The sequence below is a fragment of the Anguilla anguilla genome, chromosome 5, assembly GCF_013347855.1.
Source record: "Anguilla anguilla isolate fAngAng1 chromosome 5, fAngAng1.pri, whole genome shotgun sequence".
NCBI classification, from domain to species: domain Eukaryota; kingdom Metazoa; phylum Chordata; class Actinopteri; order Anguilliformes; family Anguillidae; genus Anguilla; species Anguilla anguilla.
The window spans coordinates 58,547,908-58,561,880 of NC_049205.1; the positions used below are offsets into that span (position 1 = coordinate 58,547,908).

The following is a 13,973-nucleotide window of genomic DNA, read 5'->3' on the forward strand; positions in this document are numbered from 1 at the left end:
AAGAAGCCATAAAGTATTCCTCCTTCAAATCTTGATTACATCAGAAGTCTGTGAGGTGTTGTAGTTTCACCATAGCCGTTAATTTTCATAATATCTCAGGTCTCACGTTTTCACATTTCTGTATTTTTGCGCAGTTAATCCTCGCCTCGTTTTCAGGCCAGTCGCATTTGTCTTCCACACACCAGCTCAGCAAGACATGTTCGGTTTCGGAAAAAAAAAAACCCGTTCGGCGCTCGACTAGTCAGCCTAGAAGGGGTGGAGAAGTGTCATGTGAATTGGGAAGTATGGCTGCAGTCAAATAGCTTGTTTTGAAGCAGTTCTTTGAAGAGGCATCAGTCACCGCTTCTTCTTGGCGAAACCAGCATCACAAAATACCTGCTACATAAATAAGGCTGATTCATCATCTTTTGTGAAGAAAGGGCTTACGTTACACAGTTTTCGGAGCATGTCATTTGAGATAGCTAGCTAACGCTAGACAAATAGAATCCTTCCAGGGGGCTTTAGTTAGGTTCCAGCGTTCATAACCCAAACGCGAGAACCACCTGGAGATATCTTTAACCACAGTGAGGGGGCACGGTGTATATTTTAGTATTGTTCATTGTTAGGGCTATCGACTTTAAACTGGCTTTTTAGTCGCATTCTCCATTACTACACGTTCTTGTAGGTAGTCTACCGGTTGTTAGCTTGCTTAGTTAGCTTGTGATTGTTGGGAGCCTGTGGTATTAAAACTTCTATTTATTATTACTTGGATTAGGTCGTTACAGAGTTTAGCTGAATCATAATTTGTCAACAGTGCAACTGGCTTCCTAACAAACTGCGGATCGTATTGTTGGCTTTACCACAACCTAGCTGCTCGAAGTTCTTTTCTGCGTCCACATATTGTATGAACTTGCTAAGGCAACCGGCTGGTTGGCTAACGTTAGTATATACAGGCATTGCTATATTCTAAAGGTAGCAGAATTATGTGCTAACTGAGTCTGGTTTTTAATTTATCGTTTTATCTAGGGTAGGGTCATATTCTGTTGAGGTCACTGCCTACTCAAAGCACTTTGCTAGCTGCGTCGCTCGACATTTTGCCTTTTTGTGAAAATGAACACAGAGAAGGATTTCTCCCCTTTGACACCCAACATCGTGAGAGCTCTCAACGACAAACTTTACGAAAAGAGAAAAGTTGCTGCCTTAGAAATTGAGAAGTAAGTTGACAGTTTTTCTTTGTTAATAGCTGTACATTTCTCGATTTAACTGGTCCGTAACGCTGCGTTTGGGAGTTGAATGCGTCTTACTCGCACGAGAACCAGTTTTTGGTTAATGTATACAGAGTTTTTTAATTTTATTTATTTAAATAAATATAATTTCAAGGAAACCATATGTAAAAGACACATTGCTTCCTTGAAACTAAACGTATTTCTCCGTGCTGCGTTCTACTGCCGGAGTAGAGACTGGGGGTGAGAAATCACATGATTGGGGTCTTCCATACCTCTTTGGGTCGCTTTAGCGCTTGACCATTTGGGTTTGGTTGTTTCGCACTAACGTTATGATATTATCAAGTAGCTGGTCAAAAGCCCACCAAACATACAGATATCTGTACAGCTGCTTACTTATTGGTGACTACTCCTTGTACATATCTTGGTTTTACCAATCGGATGCTCGGTATGCAAGTCTATTATCTTATGTCTTTCAGTCGAGACACCTGTCTTTGCAACAACTACACTTGTTTTCATAACGTATTATTTTGTTTCGCTACACGTATTAGTCCTATTTAATGCACTCTTCTAATCAAAATACTCTTTGGCATCGTGATCCGTTTCACTTTCACATCCTTACCCGTTGAACAGTTTTTACTACAGCCTTTCAGACGGTGAAAACATACCGTTGATGACGTGTTGGATAGTGAGTCGCTTTTCTTCCTTGTATCAATGTGAAATGTGGTTTTTGCAGGGCCCACTTAAGTCTATTAGGCAATGCAAATGTCATTAGGCATCGCATGGATAGAGGTAACAAGAAAAGTGCGTTTGCCCCCTGTCATATGACCTGAGTGAACAAGGCAATATCTAAGAGGTGATCTCTAAAACTCATTGGAATTAGTGTGAGCTCAAAAGTCATTGATAAGTTCAGCCAACAAACAAGCTGGAGACCAGCTCATGTACTGTACAGTTAAATGCGGTTTTGGTCATGAGGAGGACATTGACTGCATGTATGGCTTGGATCTCAAAAATTAGTGCTGGAATGGAATGGACTGTACAAAAACGTGTGGCTTCCTTCTTACCTTTGCAGTAAACTCTGTGTGTGTGTGTGTGTGTGTGTGTGTGTGTGTGTGTCTGTCTGTCTGTTCGCAGGCTTGTGCGGGAGTTTGTAGCCCAGAATAATTCAACCCAGATACGACATGTCATCCAGATCCTGGCTTCTGAGTTTGCCCTGTCACAGCATCCCCACAGCCGCAAAGGGGGCCTGATCGGCCTGGCAGCTTGCTCCATCGCTCTGGGAAAGGTAGGAGAGTGCTCACTACTGACACACACAGTAACAGTACTGACTCACACTACTGACACACACAGTAACAGTACTGACTCACACTACTGACACACACAGTAACAGTACTGACTCACACTACTGACACACACAGTAACTGTACTGACTCACACTACTGAACACACATAGTAACAGTACTGACTCACACTACTGAACACACATAGTAACAGTACTGACACACACAGTAACTGTACTGACTCACACTACTGACACACACTGTAACTGTACTGACTCACACTACTGACACACACAGTAACAGTACTGACTCACACTACTGAACACACATAGTAACAGTACTGACACACACAGTAACTGTACTGACTCACACTACTGACACACACTGTAACTGTACTGACTCACACTACTGACACACACAGTAACAGTACTGACTCACACTACTGACACACACAGTAACTGTACTGACTCACACTACTGACACACACTGTAACTGTACTGACTCACACTACTGAACACACACAATAACAGTACTGACTCACACTACTGACACACACAGTAACAGTACTGACTCACACTACTGACACACACAGTAACAGTACTGACTCACACTACTGAACACACATAGTAACAGTACTGACTCACACTACTGAACACACATAGTAACAGTACTGACACACACAGTAACTGTACTGACTCACACTACTGACACACACTGTAACTGTACTGACTCACACTACTGACACACACAGTAACAGTACTGACTCACACTACTGACACACACAGTAACTGTACTGACTCACACTACTGACACACACTAACTGTACTGACTCACACTACTGAACACACACAATAACAGTACTGACTCACACTACTGACACACACAGTAACTGTACTGACTCACACTACTGACACACACTGTAACTGTACTGACTCACACTACTGACACACACTGTAACAGTACTGACTCACACTACTGATACACACAGTAACAGTAATGACTCACACTACTGACACACACTGTAACAGTAATGACTCACACTACTGACGCAGAGTACTGACACAGTCACATTAATCACCCCAGACTACTGACGCAGAGTACTGACGCACAGTAACATTAATCACCCCAGACTACTGACGCAGAGTACTGACACACAGTAACATTAATCACCCCAGACTACTGACACACAGTAATATTGATCACCCACAGTACTGATGCACAGTAACATTAATCACACCACACTACTGATGTATAAGAATGAAACTCGTGCTCAGCTAGCGCACGGTATAGCACACCTGGAAAGAGTGACGAAGACTAGTCCCCATGTTATCCCCTGACACCATGCTTGTCTCTCTGTGCGGTTGTCTGTGCGTCTGTCTGTGCGTCTGTCTGTGCGTCTGTCTGTGCGTCCCCCGTGCAGGACTCTGGGCTCTACCTGAAGGAGCTGATCGAGCCGGTCCTCACCTGCTTCAACGACTCGGACAGCCGGCTGCGGTACTACGCCTGCGAGGCGCTGTACAACATCGTGAAGGTGGCCCGGGGGGCCGTGCTCCCCCACTTCAACGTGCTCTTCGACGGGCTCAGCAAGGTGACCTCACGCACTCGCCACACCCCAAGGGACGGCCCGCGTGGGGTGTAGTGGGTAGAGCACTAGGACTGAGAGAACCTGGGGGGGGGGGGGGGGGGTTAAAATGTATTAAGTGGTTAAAATGAATAAGTAATGAAAGAAGAGAAAGTCCCACACTCTCCACAAGTTAGCCTTGTTTAGCTTTGCAGGGTGTCAGCGTTGCATGCTTTCATCAGGGTATGGACGAAAGAAACGGTCTTCCCAGCAGGCTGCTGCTGTGTAAAGTGTAGTAATGTGCGCTTACCTGGATGACGGTACCTGTTGCATGAATGAAAGCAATGAACTTGCACAGGGAAGAAGCCATGGTGTCTGCAGCACCAGTGTGGTGACCAGACCTGGGTCTAATTCACGTCTGAAATAAAATTTTAATACGCTCCCGGACGGAAATAGGTTGCTAACCAGAATGTACAGCTCACATGAAAGAATCATTTTATTCTAAACACTTGTGAAAACTGATTTATTTATTTATTTATTATTATTATTATTATTATTTTTTTTTTTTTTTAATGGTCAGTAATCTGCATGAAATGTACTGGTGTCTAATGGGTTAATGTATTACCAATGGTGGTCTGACCCATATCTGGCAATGACACGCTATGATGACATGCTGCTATTGCCATGTCTGTCAGCGCAGTGGGACGCGTGACGGGGGGGATTTGAGGGTGGGGGTGGGGGTGGGGGTGGGGTGGGGTGGGGGTCTGGGGGCCTGGGGGCGGGGGCGGAGACGAGGGCGGGGGGGCGGTTAAACACTGTGTTCAGCCCTCCTTTTTCTCTTCCAGCTGGCTGCGGATCCTGACCCCAACGTAAAGAGCGGCTCTGAGCTCCTGGATCGACTCCTGAAGGTGAGAGACCGGGAGACGACGGGCTGTTTGAATCGACCCGGCCAATCGGACGCGCGGGGAACTCGATACAGTCGGGGCGCGTCAGTTGTTGTGTCAAAGGACAGATAAGTGAGATAACAGGCCGGTTTGAATCAACTGACCAATCAGTGCGCGAGAAGTCTATCCAATCAGGTCATGTCAATGGGTGTTTTTCTTTCAGATAACTGGATACTCAGAGTGAAGCAGTAATCTCGTCCCCGTATTTACACATTGCAGAGTACTGACCTAGCCTGTAATGATGAAATTCACCAGCGTATGTACGACGAGGAAAAAAAAGACTAAAGGTTTATGCAGAGGCTAAAGGCTTGTCTGTTTGCCGACGTCATCAACTCAGTAACTCTGTCATCGTAACTGTTTTGGGGATAATGTAATCCTACGCTTGTGGGATTTGCCGTATGTAGCAATGGATTTGGTTTAGTATGTTGTGACAAATTTGTGACGCTACTATAAAAATATTGTCAAAGTCAGTGGTTCCAAAACCTGGTTCTTGGGGAGCTCTGTTTATGGTGCTTTTCATTCCAACTACATTTGCAATCCCTGAATTATAATAAATTGCTAATTGTTCATGGAAATACACTTAAGGTCCATTGAAGGATTTGCTCTCCTGTCACCTTAAGTCTCTATTTATGCTGTGAAAAATAATGCCCCAGTACTTTTAATCAGTCACATCAACCTCTTTGTTTTACTGTAATGTGGAAATAAATCCTTTTGAAAGAGGTTATATTGTTTAATCAGTGAACATATTTACTGACAGGTAAATTAGGTATAAGAGCAAACTGAGTTGACTCCTGACCACTGAAATCAGTGGGCCAAACCTGAATTATACTAATCTAAGTGTAAGGAAACCATTAAAAAATAACTGAAACCCCTGTTTCCAACTGAATTGATCAAGAAAATTGATCAAGGTATTGGCTGTAGCAAAACCCAGCATACATAGGGGTCCCCCAGGACTGAGTTTGGCGACCAAAAAAATCAAGTCACTTAAAAACGCTTTTGTGAGAAAAAGAATCAAGTCACTTAAAAACGCTTTTGTGAGAGTCGAGGAGAAATAACAAAGAATAAAAACTGAATGGTCCTCTCTGTTGGCCTGTGTTCTCTGTGTTCAAAACTCAATTGTGGTTTGCTAGCTTATGCAATCACAGGAAATGGATGTGAACGACTGCTCAGGGTTCGAGGCGAAACGAGCACGGGGCGCCTCGATAAACACGAGGAGCCGCACAATGACCGCACTGTCATGACGACGCGCCGCTGCGTACGCGACTGCGTGTACGCGACTGCGTGTGCGCGACTGCGTGTACGCGACTGCGCGTACGCGACTGCGTGTACGCGACTGCGTGCGCTGCAGGAAGGAACAGGGCAAGACCGCAAGCTCGCCATTCATTTAGCGTACTGGCTCTGTGTGGGGCTGTACACTGACTGCGGGCGTATGCTGAAAATATGGCTGGGGGGGGGGGGGGGAATTGGCGCTTGGGGGGTAGATTAAAATTGCGGACTGGTGGGTGGGTAAGAGTCGGGTGGGGTAGGGGTTGGTACTTGGGGGGTAGATTAAGATTGCGGACTGGTGGGTGGGTGAGTGGAGTGGAGTGGAGTGGGGTGGGGTGGGGTGGGGGTTGGCACTTAGGGGGTAGATTAAAATTGCGGACTGGTGAGTGGGGTGAGGTGGGGCTTGCCGCTTGGGGGGGTAGATTAAGATTGCGGACCGGTGGGTGGGTTGGAGGGTGGCAGTAGTCTGCAGTCGCAAACAGCACTTTTGCTGTCTCAGGGCCGGAGGCGTACGCTTGCGCACGCGTTGGTGTCTGTCTGCGCACGTGCCTGGCTTTGTGCGATCACATGACGTGCCAGACTCGAGTGACGCGTCGGGCTGAAGGCTGAGTCTCGGTGAGGCGACGGGAAGGTCAGGGTGAAGGTCAGGGTGTTTCGGCTGGAGAGGTGTTAAGCCTGTGGTGTGGCGCACCTCGTGGCCACTGTCGGTCAGACTCACTCTCTCTCTCTCTCTCTCTGGGGGGCCAGGAGAAGCGGAGCGGTTGTGAAATGGGGGTGCGTACTTTACTTTTTATGCAAATGTTTGGGGGGTATAAAAAGCCTGCGGGGAGAACGCAAGATTGCTGTGTTTTTAAAGAAGACAAAAGCAACTCTCTCCCCCCCAAAGAAAATACTAATTAATATCCCCCCATGTATCGTGTATTATATTACATCACAATATTGTGTTTGTGACTGTGTGTGCAGTGCATGTGCGCGTGCGTGTGCAGGCTTATGTGCGTGTGTGTGTTAGGCTAATGTGATCTCGTTAGTTTTGTATTTGGCAGGATTGTTTTGTTTTTTTGCTGAACAGGTTACCCTACAGGGTTGGAGTCCTGATCTATGTGGTCACTTCTGGCACTACAATCTTTACTTCACTCTAGTGTGTTTTTCTGCACCTCTGCACTTTGAACTGATGCACTTGTTGTACGCCGCTCTGGATAAGAGCGTCTGCTAAATGCCTGTAATGTCATGTAATGTAATGTAATGTAATGTGTGTATGTGCGTGTGTGTAAGTCTTTCTCTTGCCTCAATTCTATTACAATAACCAAACGTTCATCTCTCTGTGGGTGCTTCCTAACATCGACGTACAAAAGTCCAAGGTTCCGCATCCCAAGGGACTCACACAAAGATGTTGCCCGTTTGTACGTGTCAGGGGGCGGGGGACTAGGGGACTGGGGTACACTGGGGTGTAAAATACAAAGCTGTCCTCCCACTGGCTGCTTCACCGTGTCTACGTTTTGGTGACGCAGCCAATAGTCTTTCTCCTCTAATGGTGCAAATGCAGGGTTGGGGCTTATAGAGGCCCTGGACCGTTCTGTGGTGACACAGGTGCCCAGCAAGGCTGATGCCATCTCTCTCTCTCTCTCTCTCTCTCTCTCTCTCTCTACGTCTCTTCTTTTTCTTGTCTCTATGCTCCTCCTTCATCTTTTCCTTTCCCGTCTCTCTCCATTTTCTCTTTGTCTCCACTCTTTTCCTCTCTACCCCTCTGTCTTCGGTCTCTTATTCTCTCTCTCCCCCCCCCCCGCCCACCCTCTCCTTCTCTCTCTCTCCCCCTCTCTTTTATCACAGGACATTGTGACGGAGAGCAACAAGTTTGACCTGGTGGCCTTTGTCCCCTTGCTGCGTGAGAGGATCTACTCCAACAACCAGTATGCTCGCCAGTTCATCATATCCTGGGTGAGCTTTTAAGACTGCCGTTCTCAGACAGGACACATCCGAACTGGCATCTGTTTATAGCCTTACCTCTTTCGCTCGGAACAAGAAGCGTTAATGCCGTGTTTCGTAAGATGGCAGTTATGCAGCGATTGTTATGGTGCTGGACTTTTTAAACTCAGGATGGAAGACTGAGACTACCTGAAAGACTTTAGTGGGTGGAGCTAACAATGTGCTGCCAATCTTGTATTCATTGGAACCATTTAAAAGTTTACTGTCTGCAGCAATTTGGTATCATTAGGGACAAATCTGGGGGGGGGGGTTCTCTCCTTAAGTTTCCCAAAGAATGCTGGTCCAGTTTATTTATAGGGGGTACTGTCAAGCTGCAAGATGTGTACAGTGATGTGAAAAAGTACACCCTTTCATTTTTGTCCTTATCTAGTCCTTACTAAGTCCTAGTGGTAGATGAATCTAACCCCCTGTGACAAATGACCCAAAACATATATTACATATATTTTACAGCTTCATTAAATATTAGGATTGGTATATGGGCTAGATTATATATTATATATTACATAATAATATATAAGGTGCGATGTTAAACAGTGTATAAACGAAGCTCTCTTTATACATAATTTAAAAGGAAGCGGGTTTAAAATGGATTATTTCCTCTTGCCAGTGATCATGGGGCCAGGTGTGTGTGTGTGTGTGTGTGTGTGTGTGTGACCACAGGGGACAGAGGTTGGCTAGCAGCCTTGTGTTCCACCACTTAGGGTGGAAATGATTTTCAGGCTGGCCTGTTCATCTGTATCTGTGTATGTTTACCTTATTTAGGGCAGCAATCACTAAGTGATGTGGCAATATAGCAGTGATAACAGGGACCTTAGGGGGGTATATACCATTGTGTGTGTGTGTGTGTGTGTGAGAGAGGGAGAGAGTGTGTGTGTGTGTGTGAGAGAGAGAGAGAGAGAGTTTGTGTATGTGTGTGTGCGTGCGTGCATGCATGTGGGTGAGAGAGAGAGAGAGTTTGTGTATGTGTGTGTGCCTGCGTGCGTGTGGGTGAGAGAGAGAGAGTTTGCGTGTGGGTGAGAGAGAGAGAGTTTGTATGTGTGTGTGGGTGAGAGAGAGAGTTTGTATGTGTGTGTGGGTGAGAGAGAGAGAGTTTGTGTATGTGTGTGTGCGTGTGGGTGAGAGAGAGAGTTTGCGTGTGGGTGAGAGAGAGAGAGTTTGTATGTGTGTGTGGGTGAGAGAGAGAGAGTTTGTATGTGTGTGTGGGTGAGAGAGAGTTTGTGTATGTGTGTGTGCGTGTGGGTGAGAGAGAGAGAGTTTGCGTGTGGGTGAGAGAGAGAGTTTGTATGTGTGTGTGGGTGAGAGAGAGAGAGTTTGTGTATGTGTGTGTGCGTGCATGTGGGTGAGAGAGAGAGAGTGTGTTCCATCTGAGGAAATTCGGACTGCTGTTCTCTCCGCTCTTCCAGATCCTGGTGCTGGAGTCGGTCCCTGACATCAACCTCCTTGACTACCTGCCAGAAATCCTGGACGGTCTCTTTCAGATTCTGGGGGACAGCAGCAAGGAGATCCGCAGAACGTAAGGCCCTCCGTGTCTCCGCTGACCGCAGGGGAGAAAGGCACATTTAACCAGCCAATTTTGACCTTATGAAACCACTCAAGATGGTCTATATAAAGTTTAAATGAAAATATAAAGTTCATTTAAAACCGCAAAAGCGATTCATAGCCGCGTGCATTGGCCTATTAACAGGTGGTGTATACTTTTTTTGGTTTCTGCTCAGAACGTGGGCATGAGCTCAGCGCGTGACAATACGGAAATGGCGGAATGCACAGAACGTGACTGTACGCGCTTGCGCGCGATTAAAGCTCCGAACGGTTTTTTTTCATTTTAGCGCTACATTGTATTTCTGAGAGTGTACATGACTACTTCTAGAAGTATCGTTTTACGTCGGCTAACAATTGTGTTGGGTACATGGTTTATATGAATTGATAACAGCCCTTCTCATTGCGCGGTTACAAATAATTAAGGAAGTTAATTAGCCAGCCGTACGAAGATCAAGCCGAAGAACACTGGAAAACGTTCTGCAGGTGGCAAATATGATGGTGGTTTCCAGAATCCAGGATAATTTCGTTCTAATAACGTTTTCCCAAAATGTACGTAGGGAAAATGTAGGGAAATGGCGACGTTGCAGCTACATTTACTCATGTAATTTGTAACGGTTTGGAAAAATAGGAGTAGGCCAAGGCCTTAGCTTAAAATAGCGCGTGCATTAAATGTTGCCGCTTAAACTACAACTACAGAGAGAAAACGAAGTAATATGTATTTTTAAGTAGAAATGACAAAAATAATCGTTTAGACGGGGCACATAACAGGCCCATATTAAATAGTTGAGTAACCGTTTAACTTAAGGAGTGGATGCCACGAACCGAAATTGAAAATACGAATTGAAGACATAAAATGGAGGCTGAGGACTGCGATGAATACGTCAGCCTAGAAATTAAAATACAAGACGTTTTTTGAGGAAAGTCACGATAAAATTTTACTGCTGCAGTTGTGACAGTCGGCGTACGTAGGCCTAAAGGTGGGGATATTTTATTCCATAACCGTAAGAATAACTTGGGAATAATTGAAACAACTTGCAGGCTAAACGCAGGAATATGAGTTGCGCTTTCCCTTTTCCCCCAATGCAAATGCTATTTTGGTGCAACTTATCCCTCATATTTTACCTTGTCCTGGTTAGCACATCGCTATTTACGACAGCTGTAATCGTTCTCTATATCTCGCATAGAGGGCGGGGTACTCTGTTACTAGCTGTCCTCTCTGTTTACATTCAAATAGTTTTGGGTCATACCTGTACTGTGAAAGTGTGTGGGGATCTGTATTTTTTTTAAAAATCTGTCAAGATGGCAAACATTTAATATATGCCATTTGGTTAATTAAAACAAAAAAGTTCAAGGTAGGTCTAAGAATGCTTCCGATGTTTACAGATGTGGGTTTAAAATGAATCCACGCATGCCCCTCCGCGTATCTGCACGTGGGGGCTATTGAGAGGCCCTTGTCTGGTATTTGTAGCTCAGGTCGAACAAATTGTTTCTGCGATTGCAATCGCCTAGCTCTTGCTCTTGTAGCTAGAGATTGCTTGCCACATGAAAGGCACTTTTGTGAGTCACTAAAAGCGTCTGCCGCACGGCTAAATTGTAAATAGCCGCCTTGGTCCGTTTCATTTGGAAAAGAGGGTTTTTGGTGGTTGCTGAGGGCTGTTCGTCTTCTCTCAGCTGCGAGGTTGTCCTGGGTGAATTCCTCAAAGAGATTAAGAAGACCCCGTCCAGCGTTAAGTTTGCGGAGATGGCCAACATCCTGGTCATCCACTGCCAGGTGTCCGATGAGTCCAAGATGAGTGAGTATTTGCTTTATGGTGTTTTTTTTTTCCTTTTTCTTTTCATAGAGATTCAACTGTTTTTTTTTTCCTTTGAGAATTGTTATTTCTTTGTAATTGTTCTGGAGGAAGTAAGTGAAATTCATATCAAATTAAAAAATTCAAATCTGTTCTCTCTCCATCTCCCCCTTTTCTTGCCTCCTGTCTCTCACTCATTCCATCCCCTTCTCTCTCTTTCTCACACTCATCCTTCTCTCTCCCTCCTTTCTTGCTTCTTTTTCACTCACTTCATCTCTCTCCCTCTCCCCTTTCTTGCCTCCTGTCTTTCTATCACTCCATCCCCTTTTCTCTCCCTCTTATCCTTCATTCCCCCATTTTCTTCCTTCCTCTCTTTCTCTTCCTCCATCCCCTCCTCTCTCTCTCCCGCCCCTCCCCCCCTCCCCCTCCACCCCGTAGCGAATGACCTGATCCAGCTGACGTCCATGACGTGGATGAGGGAGTTCATCCAGCTGGCCGGCCGCGTGGTGCTGCCGTACTCCTCCGGCATCCTGACCGCCGTGCTGCCCTGCCTGTCCTACGACGACCGCAAAAAGAGTATCCTACGCCCCCCCCCCACCCCCACCCCCCTCCCCCTCCCCCTCGCCGCTTCCATTACCTCAAGTTAAAATCACCCCGATTATGCCTGGCCGTGAAATAATTACACCCCAGCGACAGTTTGTGTAATTACCCAGTGTATGTGTAAACACACCTGATTTCAGGAACTGGACGTTTAGAAGAATCATTTCTGTCACACCCCTATTTTATTTACTGCCTGTGTTTTCTGCAGTAAGAGGTCAAATTCCCCACGGTTCATACACAAACATGGGAGTTACACAATCAAGAGAAACTCAGCACTGCTGGGAATCAGACTCACAACCACGGAGCTATAGGCCCATTTCCCTAACGGTTTACACCATACGGCTTCCCACTGCTGAAATTCAGTTAATGAATTGTAGTTCTGCAATGTTCTGGTAAATGGACTGCATTTATATAGCGCTTTTATCCAAAGCGCTTTACAGTTGATGCCTCTCATTCGCCAGAGCAGTTAGGGATTAGGTGTCTTGCTCAGGGACACTTCGACACGCCCAGGGTGGGGTTTGAACCGGCAACCCTCTGACTGCCAGACAATCGGTCTTACCTCCTGAGCTATGTCGCTATATTCTGTGTGGATATTTCCGGTGGTTCTTGCGCTATGTTCGAGTTCACTCCCCAAATCCCTGAATTGAAAGGGACTCGAACCCTACCCAGGCGCTGTCATCGGCAAGGGGATGGCCGGACCCCGGTCGGCTTCTCCTCGTTTTTTTCCTCTCGTGCGCGAGGGTTGCGTCCTTAACCCCTTCCTGCCCAGACACCAAAGAGGCGGCCAGCGCCTGCAACCACAGCCTGATGAAGCTGGTGACTCCCGAGGATGACGAGGAAGAGGAAGAGAAAGGACAGGTCGGCGGCGACACCCCCACCCGGGAGGACAGCCCCCCGAAGACTCTGGAAGAGCTGAACAGTGAGTGTCCTGCTAGGGTTCCCTCATTGGCTAGTTGTGAATGGGGGTGGGGGGGTGTGCGACCTCATTGGTGTTTGAGGGACGTGTGCTGATCAGACCTGGTTCAAATGCTTATTTGTTTTGGATTTAAATACTTTTCTGCGCTTTACTGATCTCCCCCTGCAGTAAACATTCACTGCCATGTCACTGCAGGTCTCTTGACACACCTGTATACCTGTGGTGTAAAGGATCTCCTTTAGCCTGTGGTGTAAAGGATCTCCTTTAGCCTGTGGTGCAAAGGATCTGATCTCCTTTTGCCTGTGCTGTGAAAGATCTCCTTTAGCCTGTGCTGTAAAGGATCTGATCTCCTTTTGCCTGTGCTGTGAAAGATCTCCTTTAGCCTGTGGTGTAAAGGATCTCCTTTAGCCTGTGCTGTAAAGGATCTGATCTCCTTTTGCCTGTGCTGTGAAAGATCTCCTTTAGCCTGTGGTGTAAAGGATCTCCTTTAGCCTGTGCTGTAAAGGATCTGATCTCCTTTAGCCTGTGCTGTGAAATATCTCATGTAGCCTATGGTGTAAAGGATCTCCTTTAGCCTGTGCTGTGAAAGATCTCCTTTAGCCTGTGGTGTAAAGGATCTCCTTTAGCCTGTGCTGTAAAGGATCTTTTTTAGCCTGCCGTGTAAAGGATCTGATCTCCTTTAGCCTGTGCTGTAAAGGATCTCTTTTAGCCTGTGCTGTAAAGGATCTTTTTTAGCCTGTGGTGTAAAGGATCTGATCTCCTTTAGCATGTGCTGTAAAGGATCTTTTTTAGCCTGTGGTGTAAAGGATCTCCTTTAGCCTGTGCTGTAAAGGATCTGATCTCCTTTAGCCTGTGCTGTGAAATATCTCATGTAGCCTGTGGTGTAAAGGAT

The 13,973-nt window shown here is 46.1% G+C and overlaps 1 protein-coding gene across 1 annotated transcript in view; it reads left to right on the forward strand.

Annotated features, from left to right (window-relative positions):
* Positions 1-228: 228 nt before the first annotated feature.
* The window catches only part of vac14 (vac14 homolog (S. cerevisiae)), a 61,263-nt gene continuing 47,518 nt past the window's right edge, over positions 229-13,973 (forward strand). Inside the window, exons 1-9 of the mRNA XM_035419229.1 lie at positions 229-1,193; positions 2,337-2,487; positions 3,903-4,070; positions 4,889-4,951; positions 8,081-8,188; positions 9,640-9,749; positions 11,447-11,568; positions 12,004-12,141; positions 12,935-13,084. Of these exons, the coding sequence (XP_035275120.1) occupies positions 1,090-1,193; positions 2,337-2,487; positions 3,903-4,070; positions 4,889-4,951; positions 8,081-8,188; positions 9,640-9,749; positions 11,447-11,568; positions 12,004-12,141; positions 12,935-13,084 (1,114 nt within the window). The 5' untranslated portion in view covers positions 229-1,089. The remainder of the gene's footprint in view (positions 1,194-2,336; positions 2,488-3,902; positions 4,071-4,888; positions 4,952-8,080; positions 8,189-9,639; positions 9,750-11,446; positions 11,569-12,003; positions 12,142-12,934; positions 13,085-13,973) is intronic.